The sequence below is a fragment of the Petromyzon marinus genome, chromosome 22, assembly GCF_048934315.1.
Source record: "Petromyzon marinus isolate PM22_M1 ecotype Great Lakes invasive population chromosome 22, UKy_Petmar_22M1.pri1.0, whole genome shotgun sequence".
NCBI classification, from domain to species: domain Eukaryota; kingdom Metazoa; phylum Chordata; class Hyperoartia; order Petromyzontiformes; family Petromyzontidae; genus Petromyzon; species Petromyzon marinus.
In genome coordinates, this window is record NC_133688.1 from 14,686,113 (window position 1) to 14,704,237 (window position 18,125).

Genomic DNA, 18,125 nt, shown 5'->3' on the forward strand with positions numbered 1-18,125 from the left:
AGCCACTCGGGCGAGTTCAGATATCAATCACCACTGAGAGTTCCATGGACATGAGTCGAATTCAGGTTGCTGGGTTCACAACACGGTGTTCGAATTACACTGCTTAACCTCCGGTACTGCCTGCTCTGGCCATACAGAGCACGTGCTTGATAACAATACGGTAGCCTGCTGGTTTAGACATTACACTGCTACCTTTGTTTGGCTTTTACACTTTGGGTTTCACACTTGCACAGAGTTGTTGGCCAAAGACTCAGCCTTTGGTGCGCTATTGCCATAACAGATCCATTACCAATCAACGTCCTACGCGAAGCGTGACATTCGATGCTCCCCTCCGCCCATATTCAATGCGACGGGATCCCCGGAGCCACAGTCAATAATGCTCAGAATAATCTTCGGACACCGGGCAAATCTGCGCGAGCGAATGCTTATAACGGTTAGGTGCCCACTTAGAGAGACGACGCAGGCAATACAAAACATGAACCTCGGCGCACGTCAGCTGCGTAATTACAAAGTCCTTGCTCGCCAGCGCGCGCAGGGAGCGCGCGTCCGAACAACAAAGAGCCAACTTTTGCTCTCTCGCGTCTGGGAGTGGAGTGACGCACGCGCGTTGGGCATGTAAGGGGGCAGCTCCGCTGATGTTGGGAGGTGGAGCTCGCTCTGCTCCTAATTCGGGTCGCCAATAAAAAGCCTCCAGCTGCGGTCTCTTGCTCGCATCCGCCCTTCCGAGCTCCCGATGCGCTGCGCTCACTTCGGTTGTCCGTGTTGCTGTAATCTTTTTTTTTGGTATTTGCAGTGTGGAGAGAAATTTTTTTTTTTAAAAAAAAGAGCGTCTCGTCATCTCTCGACATTGGGCCCCGGTGTTACGCGAGATTTTTTGTTTGTTTGTTAGGCTTTTAGTTGTTATTTTTTTTTTTGCTCACATTTGTCAGACCACTTTTGGAGTCGTCTCAAAATGTCCAACGGGGTTGACGCCAACGAGCCTTCCATCGAGCTGTTTGTGAAGGTAAGGTCGAACTGTGAACGTGCATTATATTACGGAGTGATGACAACATTTTTGGAAATATCGCTAGCGCCTGTGAATGTAAAGAGACTCATGTCCGTTTACTTCATGTGTCTGGTCAATTCTGTTTAGAACCTTATTCTGACACTATTTGAACACCTCCGTAAGATGGTACGATATAAAAAAAAGTTTATTTGACCAAAAACTCTTCATTAACCCTAAAAAGTGTGTGTTATGTATGAATAAATAATACGTGTTCTATGTCTGCAAATACTGTTTTGTTATTTATAATTAACATTGATGTCATTTTATGATGTGCTGACCTATGATATGTTGGTTGGTTTCAATATGCAACAAGCAAATAATTCCTGCTATGAAATATGTTTTGTTAATACTCGTTAGGCAGGTAAAATGTAAATATAGACATTACTTAATCTGTTAGGCCATGAACATACTTTTGTTATTTACTTATGATAAAATGCACATACAGCATTTTAATCATCTTAACCACGAAATCTTAACAGAACATCGTCAAATGTGCGTATTAAAACGCTTGAAGGTGTCTGCAATTCCGATACATAAAATACCCTAACATGAAACAAAGTTTCATTATTTGGAATTAAAGTGACAGTGAATAGACATATATACTGTATATATGGATGAAGTACACGATTCATTATTTAGAAACGATAGTGTCAAACAAAAAAAAAGCCTGGCAAGCAAAGACAATTTCAGTGGACGCAGCTCACATTCCTCAGCTGGACGTGAACATTGGGCTGGGTCAAAATGTTTGGTTCAGGTGTGGCACGAGGAACAAAATAAATAATTAAATGTGCCCTTAACTCGTGTGCACGACAATGACCTGGGGGCGAGACCCACCTGTAACGATTACGCCACTGTAAATAACATTAGGGATGTTTGGTGTCTTGACAAGCCAAGTGCGTGCGTACATTGATAAGTGGAGGAAGCCTTTCGTGTCTCGAGACACCCACATGAATATTTGAGTGAGGAAACGTCTTAATAAAGTAGCCGCGCATTACAGAAGTGCTGTACACAAATTTTGCCATAATCATCAACGCATTTTTTGTTCAATTGATTGAAACGTATTATAATGTTAGATGTCCCGATTTGTGTGCGCGTGTGTTTTATTTGGTATATCGTAAGAAACGGGTGGATATTTCACAGTGAAATACCGTAATCGTGTAAAGGATGTTCAGACAGCAAGCTGCAGCGATGAATAAACTTTATCAGAAGTAAATAAAGCTGTAAGAGGGCCCTATTGTGCCTCGAGAAAGAAGTCAAGTGGCGTGGACATGCATAACACATGAGGTCATGCCTGCTGCCAAGTGTGGGCGACTTTTTTTTTACTTGGTGCTAATACAGTACCACATTTACTTTGTAGGCTTGTTTAACAATGTGAGGGCTCCTGTGTGAGTTATTTTTTTCTGCGCACCATCTATATATAGGGTGCTTCAAAAAAATGTTAACACTTACTATCGGACTCTCGTTTTTAATGGGAACATGATAACAAATGTAATGTTAATAGCCTTAAAAAGTCAAAGAGTCTCCACTTGTTCGCCGTCATTGTCAACACATGCCTCGAATCTTCTCCAGGTGGTCTCCAGAGCCTGGAGGAACATTTCTTGTGGTGTTGTTGCAAATTCTCAGAAGTGTTAAAACATTTTCGAAGCACCCTGTATATGCTGGCCACAGTTTCTGCAGTGTAATTTAACAACAGTGCTGTACACTACGATACTGTACTGAAATAAGCACTCTAAAATCGATATAATCCTTGATACTTACATTTCCGTATTATATGAATGGAGTGTAAGAGGCAGGATGCTGCAATGGTGTTTATGATGGTTAGCGCCACTGGACTTCAGGAGGATGTTGCCATTTCAGTCTCCTGGTGTTGGCAGTTAAAATGAAGGGGCAAGGTGATGATGATTCTTCATTACAACCAACGCCTCCGTAACATCACGGTCGACTGGCAGGTCGCATGTGGTGGGGTGAAGTGTGGGTACCCTCCACCTCTTTCAAGATGTCTTGCCATCATGGAACAGAATAGTGTAGAGGTATTCACTTGTAAAAATATATGTCTATACTGTATATATAAATTCAAGTGCAAATGAAAACAAGACACTCTTTGAGAATGTCACCATAAATACACGCGCGCTGCGTGGCAAAGGGCTGTTTATAAATGAGGTGTATGCGATGCAAATATTTTCTTCCAATGGTTACACCACTAATACCTACCTCAAACATTTCCAGAGCCTTCTAAAACAAAGAGCACTCACTGTGTGAAGTGGATGAGACAGAACTTGGTTCGGTGCAACAGACAACAAGCAAGTCATGTTGTAACCTGTTCAGATTCCAGTAAATTGTACCTCACTACATTTTGTTCTGTGAGAATTAACGTCGAGGTTATAGGTTGCAATGTGTTTGTTATCACAAAAAACACCATTGTGGACAAAAGATCGAATACATTTATGGCTACGCGTTTGCCAATGTTTGCCAATGTTACATTTCAGTAATTACATCATTGTAATGGCGCTTTAGTTTATATTTGTAATCAGTACAGCTAGGTTATATATTCCAATGCATACATCTGGTACCTTACGATGTAATCCTTAGAAATGTTTGTGTACAGTCCTTGTATATACTATGCCAAACTGAGTCTCAACAATGTCTTTTTTGGGAGGATTCTGCGTCGGAAAGACTGGGTAATTTCAAAAGGAATGTTTTGCACATTTTCTTACAAATTTATTCAAACTTGCATTCAACCATATACATCCCACATTAAAAAAAAACCACGTAACAATTATGGGAATTCTTACAGTACTTTGAGTAGAAGGTGTAAATTTTGAATAAATATTACACGGCCGATGACATAGCCCTGCTACATTTTGGTATAAAAACCGTAGTATTTTTTTTAAATGTGGTAACTTCCCTTTAAGAGCCTGCAAACGGTATATAGCTGCGTGGTGTTACAAAAGTGGAGCAACGCTGAGCCATAAAATATGGTCAAGGTTCAAACGTGGCGTTGGTGTGCGTTACAAAAAGATGATTAAAGTGACACAACATCATCAAAAGAAAGGACATCACCGGGAAAACTGATAGTCGGATGTGAACTGTTTGTTCACTTCCTATTAAAAGGCAAATACTGGGGTCTTTTGACTCACATATAGTAAAACAAACAGTTTATAAATATACAAATGTTGTGCCCTTTGGACCCCAGGCACCAGATCATAATACACAAAAGAGGCGTCACAATAAACATCACGTATTTCGCAGTAATCGCCATCAGCATGATTACACAGAGGCTCAAACACCCCGCAACTTTAGCATGTTTTTTTCTTTCCACTCCCTAAGGCCATCCTTTCCATACCCTGAACATAAAAGACTCGGCGCAGGCTTTTTCAGTGAGACTGCAGCAGCTGCAGAATGAGGATTTATTGATAATTTCACAGGAACTGTTTACTGTAGTTTGCTACCAAGATAAACGTTGGCCACTGGGCATAGCCACTAACCTTGAAAATACAGCAGGGAGCCAGTGGCTGGGACTGCTGCACACAGGATGGTCCAGCTGTCTTGTAAGGGGCCGTCCATAAATGACGTCACGCGATTTTGGACGATTTTTGACCCCCCCCTCGTCACACGGTGTCACAAAAAGTCGGACCCCCCTCAAATATGACGTCACAAAGCTCTCCCCCCCCCCACCCCCAAAACAAGCTTCAAATCGCTTTAAACTATTGTCATTGTAGTGCGTATTTAATCTGATGTTGTAGGAGAAAACATTTACTAAAAAGTCTATTTAATTAAGGAGAACGTGTTGTCTATATTTTTTTAAAGTTGCGCATTTTGATGTGACGTCACATTTCTCAACCCCCCCCCCTCGTCACACATCGTCACAAATGTCTGACCCCCCCCCCCCCGCCATAGGTGCGTGACGTCATTTATGGACGGCCCCTAACCCTCAATTAATTTGTCTCTAAAAAAATATTTTCCTTTGAATATTAATTTCTGTTGTAAATAAACCGTAAAAGACATTACGTTTAAGATAATTAAACGCGGGTCACAAGACATCTGGACCACCCTGTCGAGGACCAGGCTCAACTTTTACATAAAATTCTCATTATGGTGATATGAGATGTTGCTCAAATTGCTCACCAATAGAAGGCCAACTGAAAAATGAGTGTGCACTAAAGTGCCCGTGTTCACAAAGAGTGGTTCACAATCACTTTGTAAATATAAATATATAATACTGCAGAACTCCTCTTGTTCACGGTGATGTGGGATACAATCATCGCGGATGTACTGCACTTACCTGCGGGGAGAAAACACACAATGGTGGCTAATCGTGGATAATGGGAAGAAAAGGGCCTCAGATAATGGGTTTTGTGGACCCTGCAGCTCCCGCAGATAATTGGAGTCGTTGGTAATGAGCTCACAGATAACGCCTTCGATTCGCACGGTTGGCTACGTACGGCGCGAAAGAAGTTCACCAACTATATGAACAACATGACACTTGGGATATTATTGGGTCTTTCGGTAAAGTCACGTAGATAGGTTCAAAGAAAAAAATCAAAAATAACAGAAAACTACGACCCAAGAATATGAATTCCTGCAGTCACGAAAGCTTTCAGTCAAGATTTATATACACTTGGCAGTTGACGCGTGCGTTTGTTTGTCGGCCACACTCGCTGCTCGCTGTGCAAAGCCAGGAGACAAGTCATGTTACTAAAATGAGCTGTGACTGCAAGCAATATGAGCCAGCAGGCACTGTGATATGAATTCGCAATAGCACAGTGCGCCAACTGAAAGCCTATACAGTCCGGCGCCTTGTGAATCCCAATGCAATCATTATCCATTCTTTCTGGTCTTTGAAAGTCTGAAAATATTCAAATCCAATACTAATCCCCAGTATAGGCTGTACATGGCTTACTTTGACTTTCGGAAAACAAATGTCGTTTGTTACATATCTTTGAAAGCTTTATTCTGGGGGGGGGACACACATAAGCAGGCATGTAAATTTTAATTCAGTGTCATGACGATATCGAAAACGGCTTTACAGTTACATGAAGCTCAAAATCAGATGGGTTGAGGGTTGTGCCATTTGGCAGACGACTACAGGATAGTCAAATTATTTGACAACGCAACCAACGTATTTCCCCCCCCCCACCCCTGCTTCAATGTTGTTTTATCCCGGTCGAGATACTACACTATATATCTATCATGCACGCACATTAACGAAGACGCTCACGGCAGTTGCTAAATAAGCCCCGTCGACCAACACCGCCATCATTTGGGTCCCCCACGCAAGGACACGGCGGTTTGGGGCAGGAGAATAAGAGGCAAGTGTCTGGTGAAAAGGGCCCCGATTCTCACAAAGGGGCAAGATTGAACTTTCTTTGAGGAGGGCAGAGACTCGAGTCCGAGCCAGGTTCCCCACCCGACCTCATCCCAACCCATGTCACCTTTCTTAACCACCCTGGGGGGGTGGGGGGTGGCTGACGACAACAGAAACACGGCCTGAAGCCCCAACGGCGTAGCAGTCGCAGAGCGACCTCGCAATTATTTAAAGCAACATGTTGTTGTTGTTATTGTTGTCACCCAGGGATAAATGAACGACGTACAAATAAGCGTGGCAGGAAAAAAAGCGCACACACGTGTGCGCGTTTTTGTGTTGTTGTTTGAAACTTATGGCTTTTCTGTCCTGCACTATTTTTCTGTTTTGATGCGGGGGGGATAGGGAGAGTTTCTCATCATATATAAATTTGAATACATACGTTTTGAAAAAAGTTTTTCTGGAACGGTCATTACCACCCTTTGTGAAGTATCTGTGGGTAGTCTAAATTTGTCGTGTTACTTATTAACGTTCTCTGTACATGGACAACATCGTTATTATTATTATTTTTTACACCGTTGCTGAGCAAAAGCCTCCATGTTCAAAAACAATTGACAAATATAAGTGGCCGGCAACAAACGCATCATATTGACCGATAAATAATAATAATAAAGTCGTGGGTTTGGGCGCGACGCTTGGCGAGGAGGGAAGATGGGCAGGTGGTCGACGTTCATGGAGACGCGCAAGCTAAAGCAGGCCCACACACCCGATGGTTTGTCCGCTGGAGAGAATTAAGCGATGAAATCAACTCGATTGACCATCGCAATGCAGGACCGCGAGTGATGGCGACGGCTTGGGAAGGCCTTCATCTAGCAGTGGATTTATCATGGCTGACGACGATAACCGATGATGATTGACGATGATGTAAAAATAATATCCCTTTTTTTTGCAAGTTGTCATCGTCCCCTGTGTGGTGGTTGTGGGTCGTCATAATTCGTTGTGCGTGTGTATTTGTGTTGCATCCAGTGCCGGATTAAGCTAGTGCGGGGCCTGTAGCTTATATGTTATAAAGGGGCCCGAAATTAAAAAAAAACACATAAATATTAAAACGCAAATATTAACTTGCGTAGTAAAGTAATTGTACTTTTTACGTACCAGATAATTCGACAAATCGCTAACCTTAAACACCCAGTCGTTCATAAAAGTTGAAGATAGTATAGTACTATAGTAATAAAGCAAGTGCAGATTCACTCAACCGGAATTGATATCTTGAAAGCATTTAGCGCGGGGCCCTTGAAAGTGCGGAGCCCGTAGCACGTGTAGCTACTTTTGCGACAAGGATAATCTGGCACTGGCTGCATTGCTGAATTGTTCTTTGTATTCCAGACAAGTGTGTGTGTGTGTTGCAATACATTCGAATGCCTTCTGGTGTTTTCCAGGCTGGAAGTGATGGAGAGACAATTGGAAACTGTCCCCTGTGCCAGAGGATCTTCATGGTGCTCTGGCTCAAGGGGGTTACCTTCAACGTCACCACGGTCGACATGACAAAGTAAATGGTCGCACCACCCACCACTGCAAACCGCGCACATGGGCTGAACATGCGCCATAAGTTAATCACATTGGGTTGGCGTTGGCTGGGGGAGGGGTATTTGTGCTTACGCTCAGTCAAGCAAAACATATGCAAACGTTATTTTGAAAACATTAACTGTTACTTCACTGTGAGTCATGTTGACCGATGTGACATCAGAATACAAATCGGGCCTCGACTACATTCCACAAAAATGCAAAGATAAAGATCCCCCGTATAGCCTTAATATACTTTTGGAGCAATTGTGAGTGAGCACCTATGAAAGGCTGGTACGGCACACAAGGGGATGGGTGGCTAGCACCACGCCCGGTCGCCTTTGTCTCCACAGTGGCGATGTTTTTACACACCATACAAGGTACTCATCTGCAACCTAGGGGAGGACCAGGACCGGTTCAGATAATTGTCACTGGTGTTGGCCACGAGCTTGGAATCGAACTCGGCTCATCGGGTTCATAACACGGTGTGCTAACCGCTCCACTACCGTTCCCTGGTCCTGAACTACATGCCACAAACACGTTCACACACACACACTCATCAAACTAAACACATCACTGCCCGTAACTCTGTGGTCTTTTTCAAAATAAAGTATTTCGCTGATAAATTTGTAACGTGCACAAATTTAATTTAAGGGGGACATTCAGAGGACGCGAAGGACACTCAAACGTTGAACTTCACCATCCGAAGCATTTTAGTTACTTATCGGTAAAGCCATCACGTCCGTTGGATGTCATCCCAGTTCAAGTTTTCGACGGACCATTTCCTTCCCGCTTTTCAAAGGAAAGTTTTCGACTTCATTTTTTTTCTCTCTCCCTGCTGAAAATTCCGGAAAACCCACCCATTAAAGCGCTGCAAATAGGAAAAGATTTGCGTATATATTTTTTTCTAGAGTAAATGTTCCCTTTCTGACGTGCGGCCTTTTCAAGTGCCTCTTAGCATCTGCTTCTGAGTGGACTGCATATCCGCCCCTCTTATTTGCTGTAGGATGCTTTGGTTTGTTAGACAAGGTCCTGTTTGTAAACTGCTAATGTTTTCTGCTGAATTTGTGAAGCGGATTTGGTAAAAATGTAGGACTTGTCTTTTAGCTGCCCTGCATTATATTTTGTTATATATACACGCTTAGAAAATATAGTCATATACTAAATACATGATATGCACTGTTAACCATGAGGTGTTTGACACTTTGCTTCCCGTAAGAGTCACTGAGCATGGTTTTATACCTCAGGTTAAATGATGTGAGGTGACACACCTGATTTGTATAAATACCGCAGTATTTTTAGCACAACATAAAATATATCATGCAGAAAAAATGCCATGAAATTTTAAGCCACAATATATAACATTGATTGCAAGATAAAATATAGGTTACATTATGTTTTTGTTTGTCCAGGTGTGAATCATAGGGTGTCACATCTATTTTTAACGCAGTAAATAAACAAAATATATTTTTTTAGTTTACCAGTTTACTCTCTTTGCGACCCAAACAAATGGTCCATGAGAGCATTTGTCTCAACAGACTAACATTGACCAGCATTGGGGATGTTTTCCCAATTCCAAGTTTTCCTTAGTAATTGCTTGCGGGAGTGTAGCGGTGGCGCTGCTGTTAGCACGCTGTGCTTTGAACAAGGCAAACCAAAGTTCGATTCCCAGCCACCGCAAACATCAGTAGAAACTTTTACCTAATACGGTCCTCGACTGCCCGCCCCCTCACCAAGACTGCACTGACCAACGCTGATGAAGTATGGTCAAACAAACCCCCTTGTCGAGCAATTAATGAAGGGTTGCTATTTCATTACTTATTAAAGCATATCATAATCTACTGGGTATGGTGTCATATACAGTTCTGCAATATGCAAACACAAAGAGTTAATTAAGTATCATGCAGTACAGGGTCATGCGTAATTTCTTTGTGATATTTATGTCTGGCCAATAAAAGATATTTCTCAACACAAAGTGTGGTCTGCCAACTGGAGACTCAGCAGTCTACTGACGTTCCAAGTTTATTAAGTGTTCGTGTTTTAGGAGTGAACGCAGCCACCAGCGCCTTGTGCTGGTGCATTCTTTGGGAACATTATCTCAAGCTGTTTACAAACGGTCTTCCGTTTGTGTGCGTGCGTTGATTACGTACCACCGGGATTTTGTCTTCGTGGCCATGAGATTTGGGGGCACGCGACGAGACTTTAACGAGCATCATCCATCTCTACCGCCTTCCCCCCCGTAATTGCGACGTGTACGTACAGTAGTAGCTTTTCACTCTAAGTGTCAAATCTAGCGCCAGGCTGGACAAAAGTATGAAAAATGACAGATCGTTAAGGGCAGTGCTGCTCACATGCCAGAGTCCTTCCCACTGCTCGTTGTGTGTAAGCCACTGTGGCATCACCCAATTATTAACTGCATACCAACGCACTTCATTACTCTTAGCAGTCCTACTTTAAGAGAAAACCGATATTATTTCGCGGAGAGGGCTCAGTTTTTGTTACTACGCAAGCTAGATAAGCAGTTTATATGATTTTAAAAGACGACGAAACAAACACTATGCGCTTTACAAATCCAGTATGTCATTCCTGATGACCGTGGACAGGGTTGCGACTCATACATTATGAGTGCAAAGGTCAAAGTGATGTCCTGCTCAAGTAATCAAGGAGGAGGCGCTCATAGCCCGTTTGCAGCCCTGAGCCAGCAGTAGAAATTCCACATTCCTGCGGCAGGAGTGATGCTATCCATAAGACAACCACCGCTGGACTTCCCCAAAAGGTGGTACTCATTTTAATGATCTATCGAAGGATGATGGGCTAAAGTCAACCCCCAACCAAGATTTGAACTCACGACCTTCCACTGTGAGTCACTCGCTCTACCGTTGAACCAGTTGGCTGGGTAGATGATTATTACTACGCACAGCACGTATTGCAGGTGGGTCTCCTCAGCACTACTTCGACTCTCTTTGACTCTGTAAATAGCCCCTTGTGTGATTTGACGCTTTTATCCCCGAACACAAATTGGCCAGGAAAAAACGTGACTCTGAAGTGCATTACTTTAAACGCATGTTTCTTCTCCATACTTTTTCTTGTCAAACTCAAAGGCAGCAGCAACCCTAACCGGGACACGCATACGGTCGAACAGAACACGGTCAACGATTGCAGTTGTACATTAAAAAATAAACTGTTGGGAAAGTACGAAGTTAAAGGCGAGGTTGACAGTGGAACCTGTGAGCATGAGTAATCACAGCCATGCCCCCCGGACAAGTCACGTCCACATGTGGCCTCCCAGTAACGACAACAAGGGAACAGAAACAGGAACCACAACTGTTCCATCACCCTCATCATCCCCTCTCCTAACCCGAGTTAGGGGAAATCCACGCATCTGTGCATTTTCACACGCCCATGCTGATATGTCTTGACTTGTGGAATGACAATGAGGACATTTCTTATAAATATCCTCCCGAGTGATAAACATCCTCCTAAATTCCTGGAATGGGATATATTAAAGTATATTGTTAAACGATATACTGAGTGTTTATTGTGTTATCTGGTATCTCTCTCCCGTGGGTTTGCATAATTTTGCTTTTTTTTTAAGTGGACAATGTAAAATACACAGAATTCATCCCTCACTTATGAGACACTTTGTTTTGATTGTTTACATTTGTTCCCAGCTGTCCACTTTTCTTTTGCCAGTGCTAAGCTGAAAGCATAAATGGTTAAACTACAAACAAAATGGACACGTGACTTGGAACCAGCTTGCAAAGAGCTGGCTTAATATTTGTTTTAAAAATAACCAGTAATGAGCAGGTTTGCTTTAATGGCTTTAGTGTACCTTTTATTCTTCCTCGTGTGTTGCGGATATGACATGAGGACATGTCACCACATTGTGCACACGTATATGCATGAGAGTCGCACATGCAGCAGTATAACCCGTGCCTCCTGTATTGGCATTCTATTAGCATATTAATAGATCCAACAACACACATATAGCCTTAACAGACTGTTGGAGAAAATTATTTTAGCGAGCAGCACCTATTAAGGCTCGCGCACTGCACGCCAGAGAGTGATTGGCCAGCAACACACCAAACTGCCTGGCTTTTGTCTCCCCAGTACTGATGCTTGCACACCACACCAGGTACTCATTTAAGGCTGAGTCGACCTAGGGGATACCCAGGATGGGGTCACAAACACCAGTAATAAAGCACAGCACTCATAATTCCTTGCGTGCTTATCATGTGACTACCACATCGCATGTGCAGTACGATGCGCTCAACATTGAGTCAAGTCAGTAGCTCTAGAGCTGAACGTTTGGTCGTTATTCTTTCGGCCACCAACTCGCAAAGAGTTTGATATGGTAATGTGACCATCTCAACAAGCAGTAGGGCAAACAAAGAGGCAATTGTGGGTTTTCTCACCGTTTACACAAAGAGTGGTTTTATTTGAATCACCTAAAGCGTCCTAATGTGAGATGCACTGGGTCTCAACCACCCTGAGTATTACCTATGTTGGAGCACCATGACATTTAATTTAAATGAAGGAAATGTGTTCTAGTTATTAGGAATACAGTACGATATTACATGAATTCTAGACATAGCATATTACATACACTCTAAATAACAATAATAACGTGTAGCCCTTTTATCAAGCCACTGCTGGATGAAGGCCTCCCCATGCCGTGTTGGCCATGGGGAATGTTTTTACCATACTTCTCCATGCTGGTCAGTGTGGGTTGATGAAGGGGCAGCCACAGACTTTGCCAGATATCACTGACCATGGATGTGCGTCGTGGCTGGGAACTTGCCTTGGTCTCCAGTTCCAGAGCACAGTGTGCTAATCACTATGCCATCCTGCAACCTCCACTCTAAATTATATACTGGTTCATTCCCTAAAGCACATGTATAACCTATTTAACAAAAAAAATAGTTAATATTTTCCCATTATTACCTGACTTTGGCATCAATAGCCTCCTGAATATATATGTAATGTCATAGGATATTCAATGTCAGTTTAGAAGCTTTATAGACTGGACAGCCTCAGCACTTTTGTGAACTTTGAAATGGAGTGCTTTTGTCAATAGAGGTTGAAATCAGTGACCCCTAGCCCTTAACATGAACACACAAGCCGTGATCCACCTAGCAACCTCAGTCATTAACAAGACTCTGATCACTGAACCAAACGTTTTGTTGTCTCTGCAGTTAATAATTATTGAAGAAAGCTAGGTTTGCATCTGTTTATTAAGTTTTCCGATACCATATTGCCAATACTTGTTGATTGTGGATGGTCCCAGCCTGGTTAGCGATGACTGTGCAAAATAATAACATCAAATTACATTTTAATCTTAATTTGGCTGATTTTGAACTCTGACAATTAAAAACATTGTTGAGACTGTCATAGGGCAGGTAAACAGCACTCTGATATGGCAGGGCAGGTGGGAATTTTCTGCCCCCCCCCCCCCTATATAGGGACCAGAGGTCACTTGAGTGGATCTCTGCAATATCCACATCCCTGAGCCGCTCTATAGCACCACGGCTCTACAAGATATCCGAATGGACTCTTTATTTCAACACAATTGGGATGGAATAGGGTGCAAGATAAAACGACAATGAACATATACGTATGTAAAAATATATAGACCGGGAAAAAGCATTTTATTGATGCAATTACAAAAAAAACACCTTGTGGAAACAACTCAATCAACAGACCAGGTTCCACCGCTGGAAACACATCGCTTCTCCAGAGTGTTCCCTAAGTTCCATACAAATTCCTTTTTTGCCCAAAACCTGTGCACCTGCAGGAAGCCGGCGATCCTGCGCTCCCTGGCCCCTGGATCCCAGCCTCCCTTCCTGACCTTCAACGGGGACGTCCGCACCGACTTCATCAAGATCGAGGAGTTCCTGGAGGAGACCCTCTGCCCCCCGAGGTGAGCATTCGCACACCACGAGCTGATGATCCACTGCTGAATGAAGGCTCCCCCCCCCCCCACGTCGTCAGTGTGGGTTGGTGAAGGTGGGTCGCATAGATTTAAACTACTAAACCATTTTTTTGTTTTACCAGGTAAGACCCACTGAGCTATACAGCTCTTTTTTAGAAGTGCCCTGGCTACAAATAATAGTTCAACGAAGTGGCTTATCACGTGGAAATGTACAGCAGCCAAATACTCTACATGCATGTTTCTAAATGTGGAGGGAAAAACCAGAGGATCCTGAGAAAAATCCACGCGAAAATGGGAAGAATATGCAAACTCCAAATATACAGGGGTCAGGATCGAACGCATGACCTCCTGTATACCACGCAAGATAGTTAACATCCCACCGATGTTGAGAGCATGAAGATACAATTACATTACCTTATGCTGCCCACCATGTAGACTCTTAGTATATGGATTGTCACCCACCCTAGCTTTATCAAGGCTCAATCCTGCTTAGCTTCTCAGATTTCATGAGATTGGACACGTTCTGGTTTTAGGCCAACTAAATGAAGATATCCATTCACAATTATCGTATCTTGTAAGGCATTTAAAGTTTACCCCTATAGTTCCATTATTTTGCCCCACATTTACGAATTTTACGTAATAGTATATGTATAATACGTAAATATGGGACTAACACAAAGGGAGCGTAGATTAGTTCGCATCCTGTTCTGAAAACCTCTGCCCAGCCCTATGTGTAGGCACAGGTCTGAGCCGGTTACTTTTTGAGCATTGCAGTGTATTTTTTAGGCCCTAAATGCAAGATCATACATCAAAGTTGCACAGCCACATCAATTATGGAACTGTTAAGACACGATGTGGCTCAGAATTTCATGTTGACACAAAACCTTTTGCAAATATTCCAAAGTAATAAAAGGGCATACCAAAAAAATAATTAATTCATATTGTGTAGATGTCGCTGGCTGGTTCAGAGTCCAGAGCAATGAGCCAGAACCGCTGAGACACTGGGTTAAAATCTGGGCAGCCACCCACGATTAAACTGGCTACTCACGTGCAGTGAGCTCATAGTCCTCAACCCAGTCACCAATTGGCAAAACAAATTTAGCCTTGCAGTATGTTTGGCTAAAGTCCCAGCTCTGAAAATAAAAGTAAAATATTGGTATGACTCTCATGTGAGTCTCATTATAAAGAGCATGAGAAAATGCAACTATTACTGTGTAAAGGATAACGAATCCACTTGATTAATTTGTTTGTGATAGGTCCAGTGCAAAATCTCTTTTGCAGGCCATTCTCTGACACGTGGCAAGCTTCTGTGTGCCATTTCTAAATAGATTATTTTGTCTAATGACATGGCAATTGGAATACATTGGGGGGGGGGGGAAATACAATGAAATATTTTCTTTCATGTACATTTGGAATTTTCCCACTTAAAATGTGACAATAATTTTTTAAAAGTACTTTTTAAAAATGTAACTTCTGACTCAGCGATGCAGTTACTAATCAAAGTATACCCACTGTGTATTCAAGTCACCATACGTGAACTTCCGCTTCTTGACGAACCAAGACTGCGGTGCTGTCAATGTCTCCAGCCCACCAAACCATGTCCTAATGGCATCGTCACTTCCCGTTTCCTTTGTGTTCCTTTTGACTCAACACAGACCAGCTGCAATATCGGAAACGTGTTACTGTGATTCACCAAAATGGAACTATTTTTAGTGCAAGCCACACGTTAAAGGAAAACCACATTTATCAAATCGCTATTTGCTTTCATCACTAAGTAATGTGTTCAGTGTTACTGTGTACTATAAACAGCATAACACATGATTTAGTTATGAACATGTACATCATTACCAGCACAAAGAATAATCCTAAGTCAAAAGCATCTGTCCACATGAAAATGTGAGAATGTGGAATCTGGGTGACAATGGAAAACGTGCATTTGCAATATCGCAGAATTCTGCAATCTGAAAAGGAATAGCTGACCGTGTATTTCACAGTCAATTGATACAGAAAATAGTAAGTCCACTGTGGTCAAAGTTTAAATATAAAGTATGAAAGTAACCCCCTACATTACTTACCATATCTTGGCAGTTTGGGTAGTTGGATTCCCAGCCATGGCCACTTACATCTGAGCGAGTGATATTTAAACCGGTCTTCGGCTCTCACTCGCCGACCCACACTGTAACCAGCATGGTGAAGTATGGCCAAATAAACCCCATGAGCAGCACAGCTTGGAGAGGCATACACATAGTAGTGGGACTGACACAAATGTATAGCATCAAGAGTATAATTTAAAAGTATTGTTCAGAATGCTGCTGAGTGCTATGTGAAATTTGTATTACCCAGGCATGAAAATTATTTATTCATGGTTAGCTATGCACCGATACCTACACTGCTGTCAATCCACCACTGGGTGAAGACCTCCCCAGACTGTGTGGATCGTGGGAGTTATTTGACAATACTTCACCACACTTGGATAACAATGTAGTTATTTTAAACGATCACTTTCACCACACATATATGTTCAGAATATTGAACTGAACCCTCACGATTTCCTAGCATCATTCAGGGTTAAGCAATGTACTTATATTTGCGTGACCTTTAATTTAATTGTAGGTGTTATTTTAGTGCACAAAATAGCCACAGTTTGATCGTAACATCAAAGTGAAGGTTCAATGGCTTCTGTTGCCAATTGTTGCCAGTGAGAACAATCCTCTACGGCAATGGCAATCATTCAGTAGCTGTAACTGACAAGACTCGGGCCAAATTTAAATGCCACCTGTGAAACCACCCTTGAGATGGAGAATCTAATTTGCGACGGTGTCTATGGTGTAGACACGTAATAGCACACGCATACAAACAGCTTAAACATACAAACACGTCTGACATAAACAAACATACAAACACGTGTCTACTTGCTAAAGGCAATAGCCTTGTTCATTGCACGCACACTATTCTGCAGTATATTTGTTTTTACACCACCTGCAGTTAAATGCTTTTGAGTTAACACAACATTGGAAGCCACCAGCCAAATATCAACAGTGGATAGAACATGTCGAATAATGAACGATGGTGACATTCAGCAGTAGATTGACAAAGCACTCTAAAATATATTTCTTTCAATGTAATGGAATATAAGAGTATCTGGCTGCTCCAAATGTCCACGTAATAAGCCACTTTGTTGAGCTATCATTTGTGGCCAGATCGCTTTCGAAAAAAAGCTACATAGCTCAGTGGGCCTTACCTGGTAAAATAAAACATCGTTTTTACAAAGTTTAGTTTAAGACGACGACTCGTATCCCAATCTTGTAATCGGAGCACGAGACAATGTTTATTGTGATGTTTTTTTTATATTCTCCATGATTTTAAAAAATATATTCTGGCGAAAGAATTACATTAATAGGCGCACACATGGCAAATTTAGATCAATCTAAAATGCAACGTGCCAGCCTTCTGCATTTGTTGCTTCCACCTCAACAGTGGCACGATCTATTGTCTTTAAAACTGCTTCTTGCGCCGTTTCAATTCAAGTCAATGTTCATTTGTTACACGGAAAATTCCGTTTTTGCCAGTTACCTGGCTAGTTCCGGTGCGAGTGGCTGCTGCTTACAGCAGCCACTCGCAACAGAGTTACTGTTGGGGTGTAGAGGAGCCCATCCACTGGGCCGAACGTTATTGCAGCCAAACGAAGACCTCACAACATTCCTCAAACAGCCACTACCTTACAACAGACACACAGTGCGATGCATTTGTAGATAGAAACTGGAGAAAACAACACCTCAATTGAAAGCTTCTGCACGTGTGTTACCCACCAATCTCAATCCACCAATTTAAATCTTGTAACACTCTGCTTCCTCCAGCTATGCTAGATACGGACCCGTCGCTTTCGCTCTGTTCGACGACCCCGTTGAGAAAATAGCTGGTCATTAGGAGAGCACTGGGGTATCGATAGAAGCATGAGGGAATCACCCCCTGTTGCAGCGCACACATGATTTGGTGGTGCCGCTGCATTGGAAGTGTGGTGCAACCGCGCACAATTAACAACAACACAAAATCAACACATCCGTCAGCGACAATGTCGCCTTACAGGGAAAACATGTGCTGGGCGACGTTTCGGGCGATGTCCTATCTTCGTAAGCACGTGAGAATGTACAGAGCTGTGCCTAGGTGTGGCTCAATAAACACTCGTGTAGATTGCAGCCTGAGCATCACAGGCGTGGCACTCGGGACGATCAATAACGGCGATGCAAGCGGCGATATCGGCTCCCCGTTCGTGTTCACCTTGG

The 18,125-nt window shown here is 42.6% G+C and overlaps 1 protein-coding gene across 1 annotated transcript in view; it reads left to right on the forward strand.

Annotated features, from left to right (window-relative positions):
* Window positions 1–738: 738 nt before the first annotated feature.
* The window catches only part of LOC116944961 (chloride intracellular channel protein 5-like), a 29,323-nt gene continuing 11,936 nt past the window's right edge, over window positions 739–18,125 (forward strand). The window contains exons 1-3 of the mRNA XM_032958958.2: window positions 739–1,003; window positions 7,787–7,896; window positions 13,705–13,830. Coding sequence (XP_032814849.1) covers window positions 953–1,003; window positions 7,787–7,896; window positions 13,705–13,830 — 287 coding nt within the window. The 5' untranslated portion in view covers window positions 739–952. The remainder of the gene's footprint in view (window positions 1,004–7,786; window positions 7,897–13,704; window positions 13,831–18,125) is intronic.